We start from the raw sequence: 26,873 nt of genomic DNA, 5'->3' as shown, positions 1-26,873 counted from the left end.
TCCCTGGGGAGCCTGTTCCAGTGACTGACCACCCTTCTCGGTGAACTTTTTCCTAATGTCCAGTCTGAACTTCGCCTGATGCGGCTTCATTCCATTTCCTCGTGTCCCATCACTGGTCACCAGAGAGAGGAGTCTCCATGCTTGGAGATACTCAAAAGCCATCTGGTCATGGTCCTGAGGAACCTGGTCTAGGTGGCCCTGCTTGAGCTGGGAGGTTCGACAAGATGACCTCCGGAGGTTCCTTCCAACCTCAACAGTTCGGTGATTCTGTGACTTACGACGTCGAACGACTGGCCTACAGGTTCGTGTTAAAAAACCCCTCTGCAACAGGATGGATGTATTTAATATCGTATGGCGGACTTCACTGTACGACGTCCGTTTACCCATTTTTGTCGTTTCGCTCGGCCTTTGCTCTTCCTCCGGGGCAGCCTGCCCATTGAAGCGTCCAACCAAACCCTTACTTGCACACATCTCACGTTAGAAGCCATCTTTGCCCACCGCCCTGTGAAGAACCTCGTCCTCGCAGCGAGGCGCGACGCCAGCACACGGCACAGCGGTCGCGCCAGACCTGCCGGCACCCCGCGCCGTTCCCTGAGGGAAGGGGCCACTAACTGGGACGCCCCACCGGGGGCGGGTGGAAGGCGGCCCAGTGGCGTTCCGGGGCTCCCCGACGCCGTCCCCCGCCCGCGCAGCCGAGGGCAGGCGGACACCTCCCGCCGCCCCGGGAGGGGAAGCGCCCGGCCGCCCCCTCGCCGCCCCCACCTCGGCCTCCCGCGGGGCGCCCGCCGCCCTCCCAATGGCCGCCTCCACGGCGCGGGGGGCGGGGCTTGGCCCGCCCGACGTGTTTCAAACGGGCCAACCGCCAGGCGCGGAGGGAGGGCGGTCCGCCGCGCAGTCCCCGCCTGGGAGTTTAAAGCGCCATTTTGTGCCGGGCGGCGGGGTATCGATCGTCGCTCCCTACGCGGCGCGGAGGCGGCGGGGTGCGGTGAGGGGAGGCGAGGCGAGGCGGCGGGCGCCCGTGCGCCTCGCCTCTCCTCTCCTGCTCTGCTCTCGCGTCTCGGCGCCTCTCCCCGCCACCCCGTCCCTCTGCCTCCATGACCCGCAGTAGGAAGCAGGCGGCGCTGGAGAGAGGAGCCGGGAAGATGAACCAAGAGGCGGGGAGCGCCGCGGCAGCGGCCGCGGGCGCCCGGGCGGCGGCGACGGCGGCGGGGGCAGCCGGCGACGGAGCGGCGGCCGCCGCCTGGGGGCTGGAAGGGGAGGCGGAGAAAGTTGTGTACTCGCGCTCGCAGGTCTCCTTCGCGGGCACCAAGGCGCTGGGCGACGCCCTCAAGCTCTTCATGCCCAAGTCCACGGAGTTCATGAGCTCCGACTCGGAGCTGTGGAACTTCCTCTGCAGTCTCAAGCACGAGTTCTCCCCGGTCATCCTTCGCAGCAAGGACGTCTACGGATACGCCTCCTGCCGCGCCGTCGTCCCCGACCCGCCGCCGCCCTCGGCGGAGCGGCCCCGCCGCCGCGCCGGCAAGCGGCGCCTCCCGCCCGCCGACGCCAAGCGCCGGGCCGCGGCTGCGGGTGGCAGCGGCAAGCGGCGGAGGCGGCGGCGGCGCCGCCGCAGGAGGGGCCGGGAGAGGCAGCGGCAAGCGGCCGCGGCACCGGCGGCCGACGGCCCCCGCGGCGGGGGGGAGGCGGCGGCGGCGTTGGCGTTGGAGCCGCCGGGCGAGGAGGCGGACAGCGAGCGGGGCAGCCCGGCGGAGGGGGCCGCCTGGGAGCCCTTCGGCGGCAAGTCGCTGGAGGAGATCTGGAAGGCGGCCACCCCCCGCCTCACCACCTTCCCCACCATCCGGGTGCGGGGCAGCGTCTGGAGCCGGCGGAGCCTGGCGGCGGCGCGGCGCCGGGCGCAGCAGATCCTCGGCGTGGACCTGTCTCCCGTGGTGCGGGTGCGCCGCTTCCCCGTGGCGCCGTCCTGAGGCCGCGGGGGGCCCCTCTCCCCGCGGCGGGAGCGGGGAAGGCCGGCGCCTCGTCTTCGCCGCGGCGCGGACAAAGAGACCGATATCAGTCACCTGTTTACATTGCTTTTGTCTGGATCGTGTTCTGCTGCTGCACTTTATGGCTCGCTCGGGCGGGGGCCGGGCCCCCCAGCCGCACGGGGGGGCGGCCTGCCGGGCCGCCGCGCAGCCGGGGCCCCGGGCTGGGCCGCGTCGCGTCCCGTCCCGTCCCGTCCCGTCCCGTCCCCGCCGGGGCGCGGCGAGGCGCGAGGGGCCGTCTGGCAGGTATCACGCGTGGGGACCAAGTTCCACTTTTTTCTCTCCCATTGGGCTACCTCACTGGTCCAGAAGTCCACCCGAGAAGTTATTTTCCAAAGGAACTTACTTTCATGCTTGTATAATAAAGCACCATCTGATTCTTGCTATTTTTTTTTTCTTCCCTCCCCCCTTTTCTGATGGATTATGTATGCGTTGTGGTGTTGCACTAGTATGTGCTCAGGGTATTTTGAATCCCAAGCATTCCCAAGCTTCAGTTTACTCTGATCAAGGATGCGTAAAGAATGGAGGTTCAGGACTTGTGGCTGTTCTAGATGGTGCAAAAACTTTTTTTTTTTTTTTAAATTTCATGGGCTTAGTGATATATAAAAATGTATCGCGCAGTATAATTGTTACACTTTTGTATCTAAAGTCATTTTTAAAGTTTTCTAGTTGAACTAATGTTTGTTTCTATTGAGCACCTAAAGATAGAATCATCCTGATATTTTATAACCCTGTTTACTTTAGGGAAGCTCATTTGGTCAACCTAAGTGAACTTAATAAAAGTCAAAGAACAAGTGACGTTTCAGTTCAATGAAACCGCACTGGGACGGGTTCCTGGGTGAAGTACACAATCTAGGCGCTTAATGTAAACAAGCTTAGAGTTTGTGAAGAATGTCACTGCTCATCAAAGCAATGTATAGGTGTCCGAAGGTGAGCTGTGATATGATGTTGGTGCTGACAGCCAAAAGTCAGTAGCTCGCAGGCCACAAATACCACACTGAAGTGCCTTTCTCTGCAAAAAGCAAGACTTGATAGCTGATCGCTTCATAACAAAAGTGTGCTGGTTGTTATCCTGCGGTTGTGAGATGATTAATGATGGATAATCATATTTAACATAATTACTTGCACGTAATTATTTTTGTAAACCTCTCTTGGGTTTCATGGTAGACTCTGATGCAAAATTCATCATGTAGCTTGATTATTTTGACTGAAAAATACCATGTTGTCATTCTGTGCGATAGGCAGTCTCTTTTTAAAGTGGTTTATTAAAGGCTTTCCTTAGGTCTTACACCTCACAGTTGGTGCGTGAGGAGCAAAGGTGTGCGTATGAGGGAGAATGTGATATTTCTTTTAATTTTTTTTTTTTTATTCTTGGGAGAGGAATAAGAAATGCTTGGTAGTAGACAGTTTATGTCCCTCGTATCCCATCAAATGAGACTGACCTACCAATTTCCGCAGTGGAATGAATGACTTCACAACTTGCTTATAGAATGATTTGGTGACTCTTAAAATTTATTTTCTGATGGCTGTTGACTCCTTGTTGCCTGCTGCCTACAGAGGCAATAAGACAGCTTGATGTATAGAGGCTGCTTGTAAAAACTTGCTAGCGCTAACCTAAAGTAGCCAGCTTCTAAAACCTGCTTATATTTTCTAGTTCTTACTTAGCAAACCTGCAAGTTCTTATTCTTCCAAACTAACAGTTAATCTACTCTATATCCATCAGGCTTCTGAAATTGTTTACATAATGTTAGACTGCCTGCTGATCGCTGCAGTAGTGCCATGTCACATCTTAGAAGTGAATTAGGAAATGAAAGTTCAAGGGTGCATATTGTTGTGCTGTTGCTCTGGGTATAATACCTGCTTAAATGTAAAGGCGAAATTGTGTTGATTTAAAACTCAGTCAAGCTGCAGTGTGACCAAATGCTGAGGCTCCAAGTATTTCAGTTTTGACATTCCCCTTTAGAAATGCAAGTTAAGAGCATCGTTATTAGTTCTTGAAGCATCTGGTTGATTTCAGTGCTCCTACTGTTAGGTTGTTTTTTTAGTATTCTTTTGAAAGATCTGTGTAGAAAGATGATAAAGATGTAAGCAGTTGTTTTGTGCAGATTCTTCACTTAACTCGTAAGCAGACGCAGGACAGGCTAGCTCAGATTTCAAGGGCAGAGTTAAGGCTGCCAGAGGTATGATATGGGAGACACTGTATTAAATTTGTGCTGCTTTGTTTGGAGGCTTATCCCGAAACATTCTGTGTGGGTACAAAATACAGTGAAGTAACTTTAACTCTGTTGAGTGACTCTTGTTGTCTGGGCTGTAAGCAAAAGGCTTGCTTATTTTTCTCTTGGTTGCAGTTTGACTTCTTGGGTTTGAAGTGGCAGCTTTATTGGGGGTATAGTATGCTTTGCTGATACCCTGTTAGCAAGTTGCATTGAAGTTTCACTGTAGTCTAAACTCTGGCAGCTGCATTTACCGATCTTTAACAGAGCTATTTCAGTCTGTGAAGTCAGTTAAGGGGGGAAAATCTTTAGTCAGGTTTTCTGACAAATTAATGTGCTGAAATAGCTCAGCAAAGGATCTGAGTACAGGATGGGGTGTGAAAGCGTAACAGTTTACAGGGAAGATAAGACAGCTAATTTCATTATTGTTTTCATGGCAGTTTGTGGCAATCCAGGACAGGATTATCTGTGGTCCAGCTTCCCCCACCCCCCCTCCTTTTCCCTCTCAAAGCTGCAACTCCTACGTACCTCTCTGTCTTTATACTCATCTGAGGAAGCTAAGCAATCATAACACTATTCAATTTTAGGTTTGGGCAGGTTGATACCTGTTGGCTTTTCAACCTTCTAGCTGTAGACCAGAGCTGAGGAGGGATGAAAGGAGGTGTGCAAAACTGCTGCAATACTGAGTTAGACAATTTTAAACATGGAAGCCTTAGGTTTTATTTTACGTAAAGGGCTAATAATGTTATTGTACTCTACCTATACTCATGCTGTTGGAGAAAGTGTGGTGGGTTAGATGGACTTTTGGTCTGACTCCGTGTGGCTGTTCCTATGCACACACAGAGCGGTGTGAGAGGAGTGATTTGTCCGATTTAACTAAGTGGTTTCAGCATCCTGTCATATGGGGCTGCTTCTGAGACTGACAAAATGCAGGCCCAGAATAAATGCAGTGTACAATGCCCGGTCTAGTTCAGTCAGCACAGATGGTTTCATATTAAACAGGAATCTTGTGGTAGCCTCTGTTGCCAGACTTCTCTCGCAGTAGCTGGTTCCCTCCCTTATGAGCTCCCTTCATACAATGACTTTGTGTACTGGAAGTTGTGCTATTTCCTTTACCAAATCTGAATTTTCATCCAGTCACTCAAAGTTTATTGAACTTCAGAATGCCACAATGCCAAAAAGAGTTGCGTGATGGCTCCAGATGCCAGGGAGAGAGTTGAGATGACCATTGTGTCTAACATGTTGCCTAGTATAGTCTTTACATTCAAGAGGCAGTGCCTCTGAGTCACTGTACAAATACATTGTTCAGGACTGAAGCTCATAAAAGGAGAAAGCAGTGCCTTGCAAAAACTTTCCTGCACTCTAATGTTGCGTAGAAGTTTTTACATCAAAAGGATTAAAGTGTACAACTGATCCTTGAAACCATCCATTGCTAGCCTGTAAACAACAAACTCTGTATATGCCCAAACCTCATGCAGAGCATCGTTGTACATATTTGCCGAAGGCAAGACTTGTGGTACTTGGATTTTGCTCTGAATGGGTAGGGGTTGTTGTGTGTATCTGTATTTCCTTGCCTATCGGAAGCAAAGGGCAGAGTGAATCCAGTTTATAGATTGCAGCTTTGATCCCAAATAATTTTTCACTTGCTGCTTCTGCAGCAAGGCAGAGTCCTGGGCTCTTCATGCTATTTAAAACAGTTGACTTACGCTAAATTAGGATGAATCAATGCTATAGTTTCAGTCCAAGGTTTGCATGCACACGAAACCGGTAGTACTGAAAGCATCTCTTTCCTTTTGGCCCAATGGATGGAAAGAAGGATTTTCTGATTTGTGTGTATTAGTCGAAAACACTGATTTTGGGTTGAACAGAATGTTTTGTTTGACTTGAAATGCTCTGGTTTTGCTTGTGTCTACAAATATAGGAAATGTGGAAGCAAAGGACCAGATTCACAAGAGTGAATCGCCTCACAGAAATGAGGCAATTTATCTCAAGTAAGATAGTAGGTCAGAAATCCTGGACTTCTAGAGACCCAAATTCTGGTGCCCCCTCTGTCTGATTTGGAGGAGGAGCTTTGGAGCTCTGTGTCCTGAGGACTAGGTTATAACAGCTTGAACCATTTCACTCTGTATAATAAATATTCACTAAGCTAGAGAAAATTCCTGGATATCGGGTTTTTTGGAGAACACCTTGGTTCTTCATCCGGCATTTACTTTCGGTGAGCATAACTGCCTTAACTGAGGAGAGGCTGAGACAGACCCATTCCAGAGTATTCTGTGGTAGGGGATCTGCTTAGGCAGTGACTCCAAAACTGTGCTGCTCGTGATGGTTTATTCCCAACCTATCATGAGACAACCAATATGTATGGTAGTAGGACTATGTAGGAGAATTTTGGAACACTTCTTATCCCTTAATCAAGGCAAAGCCATTTATCCACACTGTAAAAATAAAGCTTATTTCCTCAGTGTTAGTGCCTAAATATCTTTATAGAATTACCAAAAAGTTCTTTTAGTTCTTCTGTTGTTGCTGCCATTTTCTAATGTAAAAAAGACCTGAAAATATTTTCGAGGCTTGATATCAAGAATAAAGAGTCTTGTTTATCCATTTATTTATTGTGAAACTCCTCAGGAAGCTGCTGGCTAAGTAGGAATTGACATTATAGGACATGGAAGAAGTGAACCTTCATTCATGCAGTTCATTTTTACTCAAACAGGTGTGCAAGATACCCAGCCAAACAGAAGAGCGTGTTGTTCCCTGTACTCTCTACTGGGCTTTAAGAAAGCTTCCATACCAGTTCTCTTTCAACCTCCTTATTTCAGATTATAGAAGATGAGACTTCATAGTGTCGAAGTTAAAACACTGCCAACAGGAAAGCCCTATCCCTTGAGCTGCTCTGATCATTTTGGCATTTTTTCTCCATTGCTACTTCAGGAATGCAGACAATCTGTACCTGCCTTCTTTTCCTAGGCTGGTTTTGATCAGAGAGACTGAGTGAATGGTCTAGAGTAGATGGGAGGTGAAATACTTGCTCTGAAAGATGGTTTTGCGTTTTCTTGCATGTCTTGTGTGTAGCTGGCTGCTTCTTTCCACCTCCTCAGAGGGTATTCACTCTGTCTTTATGCTGCCTTCAGCCATCTCTAATTGCTTGTTACTTTGCTTGTGCAACTGAGCAGCCTATTTATCAGCTCATGTTGCCCATGCCAAATCAACTTGCTACAGGATGATCTGTCAAGATTGAGAGGACATGTTCACAAGTACACGTACTTGTCATAAGCATTATCCTAACCTCACGTTTGGGCAGCAGTAAACCTAACTCAAAATACCAGATGCTGTTTCCAAATGTGTGGTATTTCCTGGGTGAGAGGTAAGAAACCAAACTGAAAGAACCTGGTGTGATGATTCCTTGTGATTGAGTCTGCATGATCCAAGATGCCTTTTCAAAGACTTTCTGAAATGGAAGGAAAGTTTCCTTCCATCTCCCCATGAATCCATACACTTGAGTTCTAAAATGAAGGTGTATGTTATTGTAGGCTTTTTCTTTTCCAGTTGAGCAGTTGCAATAACAACCACCAACTTTTTACATTCCAGGTTTGTTAAAATCATTTATAACTGAACTTGTCCCATGGCTCTGTAGAATAACTGGTGAATACTGAGCATGTACTTCTGAATTAACTGTGCAGTGTCAGGTGTGTAGGAAGCTGACACAATGCATTTCACCCCCTCTAAGGATATGTGTCTGCTCAGCTACTGGGAGTTAGTGGTACAGATTGGGACCAGCGAGGCAAGTTTTCTTGAAACAGAGCAGAAAGAGTGGGTTAGGGCATGGGCTGAGCTGCTCTTTTCCTTCACTCTACCGAAGCTCCAATGTAAAGGTTCCAACTATCAATCATTTCCTAATTATACAGCAAAACTGTCCCAAGGCCACAACAATCCTTCCTGGAATCTACCTCACACACTTCCTAATGGTTATCCTATCCAGAAACCACTTTCCAGTAAGATTTCTATGGACTTCTGCCTTATGTCGAATCCACTAACATAAAAATTTGTGGCATAATCTCCACTTAGCACCTGCAGTTTTGGGATGTTGTGAGGGGAATTTAGCTCCTCCGGAAGAAAGGGTATCTGATTTTTCTTCTACTCTTCCAGCAGTAGTTTGATAGAGGAAGCAACCAGAGACACAAAATCTTAAAACCCAATCTTTTGTCTTAGCTGGAAGAGTGAAGTGCTGTTCTTGCTGCTGTTGAGTGGCCTTCAGCAGGAAGGGTCAAACAGCTTGGGCACAAAATGCCTTCCACTTAAGTACTTTTTCCAGGAAGAAACATAGAGCACCTCTTCCTATGAAGGCACAGAAATAGTGCTGTGCTGATTCTCAGTGGGCTTTGATGTGGCTGTAAATGTCAGGTGTGATTTTTTTCATAAAATTATCAGTATTTTGTACCTTATGCTAAAGAATGGACAGGTTTTCTTTTAATCTCTGGACCTTTTAAGGAGCTCAGTGTTTAAATCTTTTAAGTGCTGCCCATGCTATTTTTCTTCCCAAAGATGCATCCATTGCTCAGGAAGTTGTGCATATGGAACATAGAATCATTCAGGTTGGAAGGGACTTACAGAGGTTAACCTGGTCAACAGCATCCTCCACAGACATCCTAAGTACTCTTCTTAAAGAGGCAGAGAAGAAGTAGGAAGAGTATTAATCAGAAACAAGAATGGGAAGAAAATATCCTGGGTTGAAATCCACAATGAAAAAACAGGGTGCCAGTCTTTGATATTGTACAGTCTGTACATTGTCACCATAGTGTCATTTGGAGCTTTTTATCCTCTCATCTTGGATGGTTAAATTAATGCTGCTGAACATAAACATCCCAATACTTATTTCAGGACAAGTGGGAAGAGGTAGAGGAGAAAGTGGAGGAAATTTTTGTCAATTTTTATTTTTTGAAATTGTTCCATCTACTTTACTGCCCTTGTTTCACATTCCAGCCTTTCACTGCAGCTCCATGCAATTTGACAAAATTCCCGAGTGCAACGAGTTGTGCTACAGAGAATATACCCTAGCTGCTCTTAAACCACATTAAGTATTTGAATACTGATTAGATCCATCAAATGGGCTCATTTATTAGCAATAAATAACGATCCTTTGTGTAACAACTGCATAAATTACTTCCATCTGCACATAAATTTCACCTCATTGTCCAGTATCTAATGGAAGCAGTTTCATCCATCTTTCCACCAGACCAGGTGTCTTTAATAATCCCCTGATGTTTGTATTCTTCTGAATTGGCTTAACATTTTTGTCATTGTCTGTTTCCTCATGTCCAGCTTCCTCTTCCATATTTCTGAAGTATTTAAGAATCCCCTTCCTATTAAGGAAAAAAAAAGTCATAATCACAGTGATCATGTCCTACTTGGAGCAATTTGAATGAAACAAAACCTCAAGGATTTTGGAGGGCTGCCTGAAATGATCTTGAAAAATAAAAGTTTGACTTAATGAAAAATGTCCTATTTAAAGCAAAAGGAAAGCACAAAGCAGCCAGTTGGTTTTGCATGATTTATTTTGTTGACATTTTTATCAAAACATGTTTTATTTTTGCAAAAGTCTTTCATTAAACTAAATGTTTGGGAAGTTCAATTTTTGGCAAAAGTAGAAAAGATAACAGAGTTGGAAGCTGCTTAGACTTTATTTTCATTATTTGAGTAACTTCAATGTTTACAAGTGCAAAACAATGTATCAATGAGCACTGGGAACTCATTTATGTTCAGTGATTTTCTCGGTGGCTTTCTTGACAGTGGTGGCTAGTCCAGGGTTTTGTAGGTACCTACCTAAAGGAATCATTAAACAGATGAGCTGGTCAGCTGGGCACTGGCTGGGCAAGAGGGTCCTTGTGTTAGGCACAATTCTTGCACGCACGGTAGGATATTAGGATCACTGTGCCCTCCCTGCTGATGCTTAGCATCCCCCCTCTCTCAAGGCACTCCTTCCCTGAAGGAAGGCAGTCTGAAACCTGGGTCTGAAAGGCTGTTGCCCTCCTACGTTGCATGCTGCATAGGATTTTCTCTTGGGCGCAGAGTGTAAAATACCGTTTCAGAACTGCAGTTCTCCGTCTTGCCTTGCTGGAATGCTGCATAATATCAGGAAGGCTAGACAAGGAAATAGTATTTCATGTCAGCAGTGTTGCTAATTAACATGTAAATAATTTTGCTTACTTTTCCCCATGACAAGATTGGCTTAAAAAAAAAATAATCAAAATATTTAAAAATGATATATATACGCCTGCAACTTTTGTGAGTCACTAAATTTCATGCTTTTCAAGATTTTCTTTGCCTCCAAGAACAGAATCTCATTTTAATTTTGAATTAGAAATAAAAGTTTTCTCAGTCTAGGAATGGGGACAGTAAGAAAAACATCAAATACCATGATCCTGGCAATAAAAACCCAAAGAGTTGGCAGTTGCGGGTCAGAGAAGACAAGGCTTGGGAGGGAGCCAGAGCCTGCCTGTGAACAGGAGCAGCAGGCTGGAGACAGCTGTCTGGAATCTGTCTGGGCAGCAGGCACCCCAGGAGATGAGAGAGTCATGCAGGGAAGCAGCTTTTTGCTGCTATGGGAGCCGGAACATCAGAGCTTGTTTCCACTTAAAGGGGTTTCCTGTTAGAACTACAACTGGCAAACCCTGCCCATGAAGGTGAAGGTTAGACAGCTTCCCAGAATGGAGTTAACATGAGCAGCGAGGAGTTGCTGCATGTATAAAACCATCTACATTAGAGATTTTGTTGGTATGGTTATGGGGTTTGAGAATGGGCGTTTGGCTGGGTTTTGTTTTTTAAATTGATGGAGAGCAAGGCTATAGGAAAGGGAGAAGACACAGGTACCAGCGTAGTGAGCCACAAGTTGCATATCTCTAGGCACAATTTTGAACAATTGCAACGAGGTCAGACCAGGATTGCCCAGGTGTTAGGACCTGTGGGGAGGTGCAGATGACCTTTGATAGCAAAGCAGTCTACTACTATTCCCGTGAAAGTTGGGAATGCTTATTGAAATTCATGGTAAAGCCTGTAGGTTTGCAAAGCCAGGAACACATCCCATTCCTGGCTCTAGGCTTCTTGTGCACAGAAGTCCCATCAAACACACTAACCATGATTTTAGGGCTAGCTGGAACCTGGATTTGAGGATGTGTTAAAGAGGTTCAACCATGTTATCTGTCCGCCTTCTTTTCATCTGGCTAGCTGCAGTTTAGACATAAATGATCTGGCCTGTGCTTAGGAAGACCCAAGTTTCAGGTTGTCTTCTGGTGGACTACTTTAATTCATTCCAGCTGATAGACTGTCTAGACTAGATGAAGGAAAGGTTCATGTGATAGCATATTGCAAGTATCTTAAGCTTTCATGACTCCAGGCAGGCCTAGAGTTCAGCATTCACAATAACAGTGTGGGTGCTAGATGGTGCTGGGCTTGAGCACAAACTCAGACCCAGGACTGATGAACAGCGTAGGCATAGCCAGAGAAAGGGCTGGCTGATCATGGAGATCAGAACAACATCTGAGGCTGTGATAGGTTTGACAGTATGTTGCACCCTCTTACTCGCTGATGCCTGGTGTATGTGCCGGTGCAAACTGCAGAGTTGAGCCCAAAGGCAATGACGGCTGCGCAAGTAGTGACCTACTTAGGTGGAAAGCAGCATGTGAATGTGGTTACTAATACCATAGCTGAGTGTGAGTATTGTGAGTGAAGAGAAGAGCTGCTATTCCTCCACCCATCTGATGATCTGCCCATAATTTAACCAGCCACTTAATCATTTTTATTATCTTCCCTGGTACCTGTCAGAAGGATGCACACCATCCAACTCAGGCACAGATGTGTAAATGGATAGTCTCTCCTCCAGTAGGTCTTGAAAAGCATCAGTCTCCCTCCCCTAACTTTGTAGACAACATGGGCATTTGCCTTCAGATGTTCACTAACATTGAAGCATGAATTAAATGCCTAAGGCTGTCTCTGTGTAAATGTTTTGGTTCAAAGCTATAGTACTGTTTTGAAGTGAACTCCCTGATTACCCCTGCTTACCGTGTGTTGATTTGGTATGCAAAACAGTTTTGGTGTGTGTGAGCTAGCTTCCTTTAAGAGGAGACTTAGTCAGAAGCTCAACCCCAACTGCAACACCAAATGTGCTCCAACCCCTGATGAAGACATTGGGATCTGAACCAACGAGCAGGCTGCGCAACTGCAAAGTCCTCCAACATGTACAAGCTACTAGAAATCTCCCCAAACCACTACATGCTTCTGCAACATCCTGAATGTGTCTCCTCCTGAATGTACAAAGGACCTGCTGCATTTTCAGATTTTCTTGCAACTGTCAGCCCTCAGCTCCTTGTGACTCTTGTTCCTTCTCAGTCACCTACCTCATCTTCTTTCTTGGAAACCTTGACCTTCTTTACACTGACTTCTGTTGCCTTCCCCAGCCTTTGCTATTCTTCTCTGTTATTTTCCATTTCCTACTGTTGTTTTCTGCAACAGTAACATCCATGCCATCAACATCCCAGAAATCCAGTGGGTGGGCAACTGGAGGCCCTGAGAAACTGATGCAACTCATTAACTTTGCGAGGGCTGGAAGTGTTATCCAGCAGCAACATAACCCAGTGGCAGTACCAGAAGACTGCAAACTGCTGCGTGGTGCTTCATAGAATTGGTGGCCTTGCTCCTGAAGATCCAGACAAACACCTGGGTTTGGCATGGCTGACATGTCTCCAATGCAGAGAGCTCAAATCAGTCTTTGGGTGGGAGGAGACCACCCAGCCTGCTCAGCACCAGGAGAAGAGTTTGGAGGGGCATGCTTCTCCTGGCACTGCTTTGGGGCCCCTGGACTCCATCGAAGAGCCATGCAAGGACACATCAAGGAACATGTCTTTGGTCCTCTCCCCACCCCAGCTGGAATCAGGGGAACAGCAGCAATCGACCAGCTTCCAGTCCCAGGTGTATGCTGGGTGACCAGCTCCAGTGCTGTACATCCCTGTCTAGCCCCTTCCTAGTTTCTGCCGGGTGACCCCATCACTCATAAAATAACTTATTTCCTCCAGGTCTGTGTATCAGAGCTCATCTTCTGGATGTGTGAACACACCAGGATCTCAGTACAAGTTTAGATCAGGCAAAGTAAATCCCACAGCTTCAGCTAAAAGGAATGTCAAATTGTACAAGAATGTATTAACAGACTTTGCATAGCTATGGGGCCCAGCAGACCACAGAACTGTGCAGAAACAAGACAAAATAGTTTGAGGGAAGGTACTGAGGAACAGGGCTAAAGACAAGAAACCTGGCTGTACCCTCTGGCTTGCCTTGTTTATAAGGACTGAAATATTTCCTGAGTACATGGCTGGTTTTTGGCACAGGTGCCTGGGAAGAGCTTTTTGAAAATGGGTTTGAAATTGCACGTGGGGGATGAGGAAGGACCTGGTCCAGGCACCCAGGGCAGCCATAAGGGAGGGAATGGGCAGGAACCAGCTCATGGGCTCGTCCCCAGGATGGAGAAGTGGAGGAACACTTGGTTGCTCCCTCCAGCAAAAGGCAGGCTGACACCTTTCGTACCACCGGGAAGGACATTCCTGAGTTTTCCAGTCCCTGACCTGTTGGCTTTGCTGGAGTAACCACAGTGCCATTCCTTCACCCTTCCACCCCTTGTTATTTCAGCCTCCTCTTCCCTCCTTCACATTTCCCCTTTCTGATGAGGTGGAGCCCAAAATGGGGGAGGAGGTGATAAATGCAAATTGTCTCGACAAAGTGCCTGAAGGCAGGAGCTTTCCCTTTGCCTTTCCAAATCCTTCTGAACCGATACCAGGGCTGTGGCTGCATCCCAGACAGATATGTCCCCATAAAACTGTGCTCACCAGCTTTCAATACTGTTGAAACCACCAGCATGTTAAAACACCTTGTTACTACTGGCAACCACTTTCTGCTAGTCTAATTTTGGCCTTTCAAAGAGTGGGAGAGGATAAAGTAGCATTTCTTGTTTGCTTAGGAAGCTCCAGTGTTATTTTTATTCCTGCACAGGTCAGTTCCCCCTCTGCTGCTTTTGCAGACCACAGTCACGGCCAGTGATTTATCAGTTCAGCTGCCCCTGGTGCAGAGGGTTTTCTGGATACCAGCCATAACGCAGTCTTTTCCCATGCTGGTACCTGCGAGCACAGCAGAGCTCACAGCCTGTCCAAGCGTGCAGCATGGGCCCCATCTCTCCTGCCTTTTGTTAACTGGCCGCTCAGCCATCCTCATTTTCCCGCAGCAGAATTATTTCGTCTAGCTGGGAGGTAAAAATAACTCACTGTTTTCTAGGGACAGATCCTAGAGAGATGTTCTCAAGAGAAAAGCACTGAGCAGCAGAACAAATAAACCAAAAGAGTATAATTCTGTGATAAACCTATTACCTTTGAATGTACCTGTATGGTCTGAGAATAAAATTACCAGAAATAGAGAGCAACAATTTTCATTTTTCCAATCTGGTGGGGTTTTTTTTGGTTGTTGTTCTACCTCTTGCAGAATAGGCAAATGTTTCCTCAGGACTCATACCCCACAGGCTTGCATCCATAAAGCACTGGGTGTAGGTATCTTGTGAGAAAGTTTTGGCCAGTTTATAGTCACAGACCAGAAAGACCAGAACCACCATTTAATGTGATGTGAGAGCAGCTGGAAGGCTGCGTTATGAGGAGATTACATTGCTCGTGTGTGGCCTCCCATAGTCTGCTGCTACAAGAAAACTGGAGCCCTGTTGCTTAGGCATAGTTTCTAATAATTCAAAGGATTTAAAGATAGCTGTTGGAATACACTGAGTTTCTGAGCACTGCTGGAGAGCCTTATAAGTAAAGCAGGACTTAAAACATTGAAGTGACATAATTCCCATTTCAGACTATGAAGTTAGTTACTGGGACCTATGGATACATTAAGTTTAGTTGTCAAACTTTTACACTCATACATGAACATTGTGGTCCCTGCAAGTTAACTTTTGCTTTTCTCGGTGTCTCGGCAGAAGGTGTGAAGCCTTGCTACAGAAATCCTGGGACATCCCAGACGCAGCAGGGTGAGGTGCTCAGAGGTTTGCCCGGCTCCTTCTCCACTGCCATGTGCCTCTGCTGCCTGCCCCTAGCTGGAGGGGTGCTGGTTGCAGCATGCTCGAAGGGTTTTTCTCTCTGAACTCGGCGCAACCTGCTCCCACCCTAGTCCTGGCAAGATGACATGAGGCACCCCACAGCATGGATGCACGGCTTTATAGGACAAATTGGTTCCTAACTGTCGTGCTTTAACCCCAGCCAGCAACTAAGCACCACGCAGCCGCTCACTCACTCCACCTCCACCCTGTGGGATGGGGGAGACAATCAGAAGGAAAAAGGTAAAACTCATGGCTTGAGATAAGAACAGTTTAGTAGAACAGAAAGGAAGAAACTAATAATGATAATAATAACAGTAATAAAATGACAATAATAATAAAAGAATTGGAATACTCAAACCAAGTGATGCACAATGCAGTTGCTCACCACTCACCGACCGATGCCCAGTTAGTTCCTAAGCAGCAATCCCCCCCCCAGGCCAACTCAGCCCAGTTTATATACTGGACATGATGTCACATGGTATGGAATATTCCTTTGGCCAGTTTGGGTCAGCTGCCCTGGCTGTGTCCCCTCCCAACTTCTTGTGCCCCTCCAGCCTTCTCGCTGGCTGGGCATGAGAAGCTGAAAAGTCCTTGACTTAGTATAAACACTGCTTAGCAGCAACTGAAAACATCAGTGTGTTATCAACATTCTTCTCATACTAAATCCCAAACATAACACCAGCTACTAGAAAGAAAATTAACTCTATCCCAGCCGAAACCAGGACACTAACAGAGTAGGCTTAAATATTTTTCATCTTTGCTGACCTCACTTCTAGTGTCAGCTGAGGTCATAGCATCTAGTTTCAAGACTGGAAGTAAAATTATTGAGCAAATGCAACCCTAAGTGCCAAACCCGCATATCCTTAACAACCAGGGACATTTTTAGTGGCTTGATATCTCTCACCTGGAATCCTTTCTTCTGTCCTAGCTGGAGGCTCCAGTTCAAGCATTGCTGTGCTTGCCACATGGCTCCCTCAGAATTTGGTTTAAGGTTGGACTAATGGGTTGGCACTCAGCACCCCTTTCCCCTCTCCAAGTCCTTCTGTGACGGTGGCCGCTCCAAAGCCTCTCTCTGTTGAAACTGCCAATTCCAGTCCCCTTTGGTTTTACCTTCAATCTGATCCCTTGCTTACTACCCAAACCCAACATGTTTATACTGGGGTAACCAAGCAATCCCAGAGAAACAGCTTTTCCTCCTATCCTACAGACTTTTTCCAGGCTGTTATTTTGTCTGGGATTTTAGAAACAGCAATTGGGATATATATTTTCTTCTCGTCTGCCCCTCTCAGGACATGGTCACAGGAATCACCTGCTGCCCTTCAGCCAGAGAGCGATGACAGGGTGCAGAGTACAACACAGACAGCATGTCCCACGTCCTATTCTTTTTCTTCTAAAATCCTGTCCCTTAACACATACCAATTTTGGCCTTTTCCATTTCATTCTGTGCAATTGTAGTTTTGATGAGCCCTGTCCCCATAGGTTCCGAAAGAGAACAGCAAACGCAGCCTGTGGGGCTGTCCTCTTTCTTGGTTTGCCACTGGTGTGCATATGTCTCTTGAGTTCTTCAGTTGCCAGACTCCTTCCAGCCAAGGCAGCACTGGTATTTGTTCAGGAGGTTTTCTGGGTGTTACCACGCTCCTAAAGACTGTTCTTCAAAAGATATATCACTGAATGATTCATTCCTCTTGCATCCTCCTTAGTTGTCAGTCTGTAGTTACCCAGCTTTCTACATGCTTACGTTGTGCTTTTTTATGCCTTTTCCACACTTGTGATGAATTTAGGGGCTCTCAGTGTGAGGCATTGCCTTCTGTCTGCAGAGGATGTCGGCATGACATCCACAGGTGGCAGCGGCTCAGGAAGGAGGCATGAGATGTTAACCTGATGTGAGAGCTCATCGTATCTCTCTGAGCTGATTATAAGGAAGCCACTGTGGTCACCGCACAAGTTCTGGGGCTTGGGGGCGTTGCAAGGAGATGGAGAGGAAGGGTTCGTGGCTATGACAGTGCTTTCCCATAATTTATTACCAAAAGACTTGACTGCACTTCTCAGCCAGTTTAAACATAATAGAGACGTGATGGATTTCTGTGCTGGTGACATAAAAGAGCACAATTGTTCTTTTCTGTCTCGATTCCCAGTCCTTGTCTGTCCCCATGGTCTGACCCCTGCTGCCTGCTGATGCACATCATCTCCCTCTGTCCACGGCCAAATGCCTCAGCACCGGAGATAAGGTGTCCTTGGTCGCCGGCCCTCGCATGTGTAATGCCTTACTGGGAAGCCATTAATAGATATGACAGAGCCAAATCTGCCCTTCAAGAATATGGTTTTGGATGCAATAACATGGAACAAAGAAAAAAAAAATCCACAGGAAAAAAGCCACAACAGTACAGTATCTGCCAGTGCTCAGGGTGGTGAAAGGCAGGCTCCAGTGATGATAATCCTATGAGACAGTATTGTATTTGGCACTCAGACACTTGTGTGATCTGTGTTTCAGGAATCCCTTAGCAAGATGAGGAAAGAGTTTCCAATCTAAAAGAAAAATATGGCAGAAACTGGGAGTGAAAACCCACCTTGTTTAATTTATGGCGTATCCACCTTTATGTCCTCCATAAATCTTGGAGAAGAAGGGTCCAGTCATCACTCTCCCACTCACCTTTAATCCACAGTGTTCCTTCATTGCAGGCTTGAAGTTCCAGATAAATGTGATTTAACTTCAGAATTTATGTTTGGTTTTGTTGGTGGGAGAATTCTTCTGTATTCTTAACTTCAGAGAAGATGAATCATTGTGCAGTGGGACGCTTGGACACGAGGTTGAACAAGAACTAATTTCTTGTTTTTGTGAACTAGAGAATACAAACCCAAAATCTTTTAGTAAATATTTGTTCACAAAGCTTTTCACACTCTTTTGCTGTAGTTGAAACACGAATAGTCCACATTGCCTAAAAGTATTTTAGGAGCTTGTCAAGATTTTATTTTGTAAGTATACAATCCTCTCAAATATAACCATGTATGTTCTTCTATTTTCTATTTTGATATTTTAATCATAAAGCATTCAAAATTGGATAAAAGCCCACTCTAAAAATTTTTAAAATTGAAGAGGTAGCAATTTTTCATATACTCAAAGCCTAAACAATTTCAGTATTTATTTCACATATCAGCACACAAACAAAACATATTGTAGAACCCTTGTTATGTGTGAAATGTTTTGACTCAAATAGGTGGTGTTGAATAGCGATAGATATATATGTGTGTGTGTGTGTGTGTGTGTGTGTGTGTGTGTGTGTGTGTGTGTATAAAGACAGCTTTGATATGTGGTGAATGTAGCACCTGCTTAATTGAATATCATTCAATTACAAGTCATGGTGCATCTACTGTCTGAAAATAACATACTGTTTTAAGAAATTAATGCTACAATTGGGTAAAAAAATTCAAGTTTTGTATTTTTTACACATTTGACAAGATGTTATGCATTGTCATTTTCACTCTTTCTTCTCTGTTAGAAAGTAAGTACTGAATTAGTCTCTTATTTTCTTATATAATCAGAGAAACATTCTTACATGCAGAAAATGAGATTGTGAAATTCCCAAAGTTTGCAAGGAATCCGGAAGGCAGGCACAGGACTTGTAAACATGCTGAAATGGCTTTAAAAGCCCATAAATTTCAATTTGTGTGTGCCCATTGAAATCCATGTATAACCTTGCTATGGCAACAGCATTGCTGGGGAGAATTAACATAGAGATAGACTTGGTATTACTTTACATCTTGTTTCAGACTGCTCAAATAACAATAGCAACAGAATGGAAGTGCCCTTTGTGCCAAGAACAATAAAGTGGATGCACAGAGTCTGAGAATTCTTGGCAACAAATATCTCACACAAATTAGGCTCTACTATGAAGTATTTTTAGGTTTGGATTCCTTTCACTGGATGTGCAAAGGATAAGACTGCTTGGGGCAAGTCCCTAGTGATCTTTTCCCCTTTCTGGAAGAGAGTGCAATTCTTGGAAGTAGGGTCTGCATTTCATTCCAGGAGAAATTCTTATTCATTTTAGTAAAAAGTGTTGGCTTTTTTGATTTCAGCACAGAAACTCAAAACTCAAATTGTGATATACTGACAAACTACAGAATGTGGTGTTGTGGTTTAACCCCAGCCGGCAACTAAGCACCACGCAGCCGCTCGCTCACTTCCCCCCACCCAGTGGGATGGGGCAGAGAATCAGAAAGAAAAAGTAAAACTCGTGGGTTGAGATAAAGACAGTTTGATAGGTAAAGCAAAAGCTGCATGCGCAAGCAAAGCAAAGCAAGGAATTCATTCGCCGCTTCCCGTGGGCAGGCAGGTGTTCAGCCATCTCCAGGAAAGCAGGGCTCCATCACGCCAAGTAACGGTGACTTGGGAAGACAAACGCCATCATTCCAAGCGTCCCCCCTTTCTCCTTCTTCCCCCAGCTTTATATGCTGAGCACGACGTCCTATGGTCTGGAATATCCCTCTGGTCAGTGGGGTCAGCTGTCCCGGCTGTGTCCCCTCCCAGCTCCTTGTGCCCCCCCAGCCTCCTCGCTGGTGGGGTGGGGTGAGGAGCAGAAAAGCCCTTGGCTCTGGGTAAGCACTGCTCAGCAGTAACCAAAACATCCCTGTGTTATCAACACTGTTCCCAGCACAAATCCAAAGCATAGCCCCATACTAGCTACTGTGAGGAAAATTAACTCTATCCCAGCCAAAACCAGCACATGTGGTGAGGGACTGGTGAGAGAGAAGACTTTCCTTGAAGTCTCACAAGGAACTCCGGTTATCCAAGGGAATCATGGTGTTCAGTGTTTTCAATGAAACACAGAGCGCCTTCAACGAGCAGATCTGTGTGGGTGGTCATCATGTTGCTAACTCTAATAATACCATCTTGCACCTCAAAATATTTTTTCACATCATAGCACAAAGAATTCTATTATTATGTGCGACTAAATTTTCATTAAAAAATGAAATGAGGGGGGAAAAAGTGCATGCATAAACCTTAATAACTGTGGAGCATGTGAATTCCAACCTCTTAAAAAAGAAGGCAATTCTAATGTTTATTTGTTTTGAAGTCTTATGGTTAGATTAAGCACAAGATTTTCAGGTTCTGGGGTTTTTTTGCATGTCATATTTTGCTTCTCCTCCTTAAGCAAATTGATTCTGGAGACAATTACCACAAGGTAAGAGCTAGACTCAAGCATGCTTTCGCAAGGATTTCATCGTCTTCGTTTTCTAATTCTTATCTTAACCACAACACAGCCACGGTTCCAGGGTAAGAAGGAGGATGATTTTGGTTCTGCTCTGCACAGAACTCTGCTCTTCTCCCACTGAAATAATGACAAAACTCCCTCTGAATTCAGTGGAAGCAGGGTTGAACCAGCAACTCCTAACAAAGGCAGTATTGTTCGTCATTGCAGGGGTCTGGGATGCTGGTGATGCCTTTCGTCTTTGTGCTCACTTCCTCTGGCTCATTAGGGCTGTGGCTTTTGGTTTTTCAGCTCCGGGGTGTGTGTTTGCTATCGGGCGTCAGCAATGTTTCATGGGCTCTGGTGCCTACTGTGCTACAAGGCAGATGTTCCAGTAATCTTTTCAACTGCGACATCTATTGCAGGGGAATGGGGTCTTTCCTCCTAATTTAAATGCACAAAATCTAAGATTGGGTTTGCATTTCACTCTAGATTAGATTCTCATGATTTGTTTATTATTTTTGCCTGTTTTTTTTTTAATGCCAGCAATAAAAGGTAACTTAAACCGCAAGAGGCTGCCTTAAGTACCTGCATTGCTCTCATCTTTCTTGATGTGTCGATCAGCAGTGCATTTCCTTCACACAGGATGTCAGCAGACTTGATTTTCTATGCTGAAGTGGTAGCAAAAGAGCATAAAGAGAGGCTGGGAAATTGAGAATTATGGGAGGTATCAAGACCTCAGTCTTGTAAGAGGTCCCTGGAGGAGCACTGATCTGTCGTTCCAGAGACCAGATAAATGCACTAATACCCTGGTTAAGTAGGTGCAAGCAAGTCACAGAGAGTATTCAGGCAACTGCAGTGGAGAGAGGGACAGTTAGTGTCAAGAGGATAGCGGGTGTTTTTTTAAGCATATGCTTAAGCTTACAAAATGTATATTTTTAAAGTTTGATATGTACTGATACCGATTTTGCAGGATAAACTATTAAAATTAATTACCGCCTATTTTCATTCTTTATAATTACTGTAAAGGTTAGAGAGATATATCTGTTCCAAATTAGATTTTGTTCTCATGCTCAAGTATGTGTCTAGATTAATTCTACCTGAAGTGGATGAACTATCTTGGTTTTATGAAGCAATCTGGTCAAATTTCCCAATTGGGCATTTTAAAAAGAGGAATCTGAAACATCAAATGTACTAGTCATACCTTGATGAAGACACCTTTCCTCTGCAGGGAAATCTGCATTTTTTGTTGTTCATTCCACATTTCAAAAGCACTTCAGCTATAAATTGCAAAGATATAGCTCAAATACTTTGTTAATTACTACTAGTATTCCATTTCTCAGATGTGGCAGGTAGTTTGTTGAAGTGTCGTTGTATCTGGGTGCATCTGCTACTAATGGAAGATAAAAAAAGACTCTCTGCTTTGGTATTTCCAGGTTAGAATTTAATTTCTATATTTCATTCCCATTTTCTCCTGTCTTAGCTGTATGGCTGCTAACGAGGTCTTGCCCCCAGATGTTCCAACTTCCCCTGGAGGCATCGGGGAGCTGTGGCTGTGGACTGTGCCAGCCTGCTCTCCCTGCCGGGTCCAGGTGCTGCGACCACGCGAGACCAGCCCTTCCTTTGCACCACAACCCGTGGTCCCTGAGGATGTGGGATAAGGCTGGAGCATCTCCATGGCTTGCGAAGGAGCCCTCCCTGAAGCGGTGCAGGTACCACTGCCCGTGCCCTGCCTCTTCTGCAGAACATCTGACTCTGGTATCCGAGGTCGACAACAACCACACTCTCCTTTTAAGCTGCCAGCATTACAAAGCCTGTGTATTGTATCCTGCCTTAGGAGAGTTGGAGGAAACAGTGTGAAACCCATGTTTATAAAAGGATGTGAGATATAAACTAACACTCTCCTTCTGATATCTGAAGATTTATCTCTCAGTAAAATTCCTCAAGACAAAGCTGCAAAAATTCAACCTCAGTGTTAATTAAGAACCCATAAACTCCATTTATCTGAATTTACATGTGGAAAAGAAGGGGGTATGATAAAAGAGAGATGTAGCTATACATCTCTCTCTGCAAGTATAAACACAGTTTTCCCTGTGTTTATGCTAGACTGTCTACAAATGCATTGTAATACAGAAAAAGGAAGCTTGGACCCCTGCGCACAGCTCTGTGCCAGGGCCGAGAACTTTGGCAAGTGCAGTGGCTGTAGCATACAGAGTAACGCAGACCGTTCTCCAGATGAGGGCAGGAGCTACGGTCATGACATGGAAGGCAAATCCAGGCCAGGATTTTGAGTGGGAAGAGCTGTGGTCAAAGACGGGAGATGAGCAGTCAGGGAGGAGGATGTACAATTATTTTGAACGAAGGAAACACTGCCTGAGCAGCAAGGATGAGTAAACAGGATAATTACCAGGAATTTACAGAAGTATTAGCGCAATCATGGGATGGCCTTTGTTTGAGCAGAGAGAGGGAGGTGGAGGAGCCAGAAATAAGCTCCAGGTTAAGAGCTGTAATGGCAGAGAATTTACTAGAGTTTTAATAGCTGTGGAGAAAGGAAGAAGGAGGAAAAGTATGAATTCAGTTTTGAGATATCAGGAGACCTTGCAGGAAAAGAGAGCAAGGAAGAGATGTGGGTCTGGCTACTCACTCACAGTTGTTGGTGCAGAGGTGATAGTTATAAGTGCAAAAAAAGATTTAGATAAGCAGGTATAAAAAGAAAGCAGGATAGCACCTCCATCAAAGATAGCTCTGAAGGACAAGACAAAACAAAGGAAAAAACAGGAAGAAAATCTCAATGATCAAAGGATACACCTGGCTGTTGAAGGCGAGGGAGAGGTAGGCAACCCTTGTTCTTAAGAAAGAGGTGGAGGGACTGCTCCAATACCCCAGAGAGGGAGAAGCTGGTAAGAGGAAGAAAAGGAAATCAAAATACTGCAGGCAGAAGCCTTGAGGTTCTGAGAAGCCTGGAGATGAGGGGGAGGAGAGAGAGCAAGCAGCAAGCAGAAAAAGAGGTGGAGCTGGGCAGGCAGCTAAAGCCTCCTAGGCTTCCAGGGAGAAGGAAAGAAATGCAAGAAAAAACTGGTTAGTGAGAGCCTGAGAGGAAGGGCAAGGGGGGAGCTACAGAATTGCAGCTGGAGCAGTGGATTGCACTGGGAACAGAGCAGGGGAGCAAGGTGGGTAACGCGTCCTTACACAAAGCCTTCTCCCTTTGTGTCTGCACGTGCCTGTTACTGTCAATTCGATTAAATTAAGTGGTTGATCTCGTTATCCAGGTGATGGCTGGGTGCTGATGCATAGCCCTCAGAAGCACATAGAACCTATAGGAAGAATTGGTTTATGAGTCAGTGGCCAAAATTTTCAAAAATCCCTAAGAAAACAAGCAGTGTGGTCCTAAACAAAGCTTATCTTTCCCCGTTTCCTTTTTTTTTTTTTTCCTTGGTGATGAAAGAACAGGAACAGAAATAAAATTCTCTGCATCTCATGAGAAGAAAAATATCTGATTTCAGGTCTTTGTAAGGAACGCTGGAGGAACAAAGCGGCAAATTTTTCCTCCTGCTGCTGCTGTAGGAGCTGGAGCCTTGCTGTCCCGCACAGGAGAGCACAACCCACACACCGAGGAGCCGCATTTCGCTCCTGCCAACAGGAATTTGACCCCACCACTCTCTGGTGACTCCCGACGTGCTGGGCTGGTGAGCCCTCTGCCCACCACGCTTTGTGCAAGGCACGAAGTCCCACCAGCGGGGACTAGTGTATGTCACCTGCCTGGGCTGTTCTTCTCTCTGGAGGGAGATAGGCAGGTTCACACCTACTGACTGCCCAGTTCAGGCTGTGATTTTTAATTAAATTCCTCCCTCAGTTACAAGCGGATGATGCGGGGTGGTGTTTGGGGGTAGCTCTCCCTCCCTGCTGGCAGCCAAAGCTGTTCCACAGAAGAGTTGCTGGGACAGAAAGTGAGTGGAAAGAAAGAGAATGACTTTGTGGCCTGAGCCTGGTATAATGTTTGAAGACCAGGGAAACAGGTAACATTCATCTTAGATGGGTTGACCTTTTTTTAAGGCAACATAATTATTTGGGATGATCTACTGCTCTGAAGCTGTAGAGCCCCTTGCACGGGCAGCAGGCAGTCTGCCCGGTGGGGAAGCAGGAGTCACTCCTCCGCGTGGCTGTCTGCTCCCAGCGGCAAAGAGGTGCCGGGTCCCACTCCCCAAAGAGCGCACGAGCGGCCTGCTTGCCGAAGAGCCGCTCCAGCCAGTGCCAGGGACCTCACAACACCCCTGCAAGTCCCGGCCACGTTCCCCAACACAGCTGTTGCTCTTCAAGCATGGTGTATTCCATGGGTTGCTTTGGACAGGTTTATGTAGACCTACCAAGCATCTCGCCGTGTGTGGCCCTGGCTCTTGCTGTTCCTCTCCGGCCCTGGTAAGGTGCATGTGCTCCGTGCCAAAGCTTCTCCATCATTTGCCGACTCCGCCGCAGGCTTCCCCTTATCCCAACTGCAAGCTCTGCGCCCAGGGCTGAGGCTGAAGAGGGACAAGCTCTTGGCCAGTTTTTCCATTTGGTTGTATGAAGGTTTAAGCTCCCTGGCGCTCAGAACCATCCCCGTTCGGCAGAGCTCAGTGCCACCTCTCCTACCGTGACCGCTGCCCTGGCCGACGCCAAGCCTGCCCGCAGCAGGACTCAACTGGCGCTGGCTAAGAGCTCGGTGTGCTTTCACTGCTGAAGTGAGGTCTGTTTAATACTTGTCTGTACTCAATGTGTAAATATTATGAGGAATCTGTAAAAAAATCTCCTGAAAGCCACTTTACACGGATGTTACCACGAATAGATTATTGTCCATTTACGGCCGAGGGAGAGACTTTGTAATTTACAGTGCATTTTATATCTCTATGATTTCTGTTGCAGTGGGAGTAGTCAGCAAAAATCTATTAATAACAAAGAGGACAGAGTTAGGATCTCTGTAACAGGAAAAAGAAGGATCGTGGAAGGGTGATTTATGATTACTCAAAACCCCCAGTTTGCTCAAAGGCAGACTGTCTTCCTAAGAAAAATATATTGCTATGTAAACAGGTGATAAATAATCATTTATAATGAGACAATTTAAACAGGTGATATGAATTACTTCTTCATAAAAGTACAAACAATATTTACTGCTGTTTTGACAACAACCTCATTAATGGTCAGGGTCCCATTTAATTAGCCCTTGGATATGCTGCTTTAGACTTTCCTTCACCCGCTCCACATGCTGCGTGACCTCCTCCCAACAGCTTTATCTTGGGAGGTGTTTTTTGTACAACTGAAACTCCAAAATGCTGCCAACATTTAAAAGAATCACAGCAGAAGAAAGCCCAGAGATTTTCTGATAACCTTAAAAGCAATGGGGAATGTAGGCTCACTCCAGACATCAAGCCCAAAGTGGTACTAGATCCAAGGGAATCTCTTGGCTCAACCTTTGCTCACCAATTTGCATGGTAAATCCAGGCTGTTAACGCTATGTAAAGTGTATGTTAACAAACATGAACACAGAGCCATAAACCTGGGCCACCTTGTCCCTGGGAAAATTGCAGCACTCGCAGAGGAGCATCAGAGATGGCTTTAGTTGTGGGTTTGGAGGGCTGAGGACGCGGGGGACCGGCCAGGATGGAGCTGACACAGCAGAAGGCCCTGGCTCTGACGAGCCTCAACCGCTCAGAGGGTTATGAATGCAGCAACCCTTTGGGTTTGTTCTTTGTACTTACTAAAGTCCCATTTTATGAACACCCCTGGCCCGGGAATGCATACGCAACTAAAAATAACTTGAATGTAAGCCAAAGTCAGCCCACCTGGCGGCTGCAAACGCAGTTATCTCCTGTTCCTTCCTTCCTTCCTTCCTTCCCGCCTGCCTCCCCCGGCTCCGTTTAACCAGAGCACAGGTGTCTTCCTGCACACCAGCACTGGAAAGATGAAGCAACCGCTCTTCTCTTAAATCAGCGGGGGGTTGATCACTTGTGCTGATTTACTTGTGAATCGGAGCAGGGCGACGCTAATGCCCTGCAGATGCTTCCCTTCCGAGCCTCAGCCGTCCCAGAGGGAGCCGGTGAGATGGCACGCGGGGGATGGCTGCCCTACCTGAACCGCGAGGGAGCAGATCCTCACAGTGACTGTAAACAGATCTGGCAGAGGGAGTGGGCAGTACTGCACTGGCCAAAGCCAAATAGAACCATGAGTAATGTCAGCACAGGTAGTAGGAAGTCCCATCCCCGGGTGTCTACCTTTCCTCTACTCCTTTCAGCTTCTCTTGGACTCTCAACAGTTACCAGTTGAGGCCTTCTTTCCATCACAGCTGAAGGGAGATAAGCAG

The 26,873-nt window shown here is 46.1% G+C and overlaps 1 protein-coding gene across 1 annotated transcript; it reads left to right on the top strand.

The window, feature by feature from the left end:
* The first annotated feature begins 930 nt into the window (after nucleotides 1-930).
* On the top strand, nucleotides 931-2,815 carry CCDC71L (coiled-coil domain containing 71 like). Its single transcript, XM_030016162.2, has one exon. The coding sequence runs from the start codon at nucleotides 1,095-1,097 to the stop codon at nucleotides 1,962-1,964; it is 870 nt and encodes a 289-aa protein (XP_029872022.1). The 5' UTR covers nucleotides 931-1,094; the 3' UTR covers nucleotides 1,965-2,815.
* The last annotated feature ends 24,058 nt before the right edge of the window (nucleotides 2,816-26,873 follow it).

The sequence above is a fragment of the Aquila chrysaetos genome, chromosome 5, assembly GCF_900496995.4.
Source record: "Aquila chrysaetos chrysaetos chromosome 5, bAquChr1.4, whole genome shotgun sequence".
NCBI classification, from domain to species: domain Eukaryota; kingdom Metazoa; phylum Chordata; class Aves; order Accipitriformes; family Accipitridae; genus Aquila; species Aquila chrysaetos.
The sequence above is the reverse complement of the archived record's forward strand: the minus strand, read 5'-3'. Positions and strand labels throughout refer to the sequence as shown.

Excerpts from the sequence above, each read along its gene's own strand:
- CCDC71L (XM_030016162.2), top strand. The coding sequence starts at position 1,095 with ATGACCCGCAGTAGGAAGCAGGCGGCGCTGGAGAGAGGAGCCGGGAAG.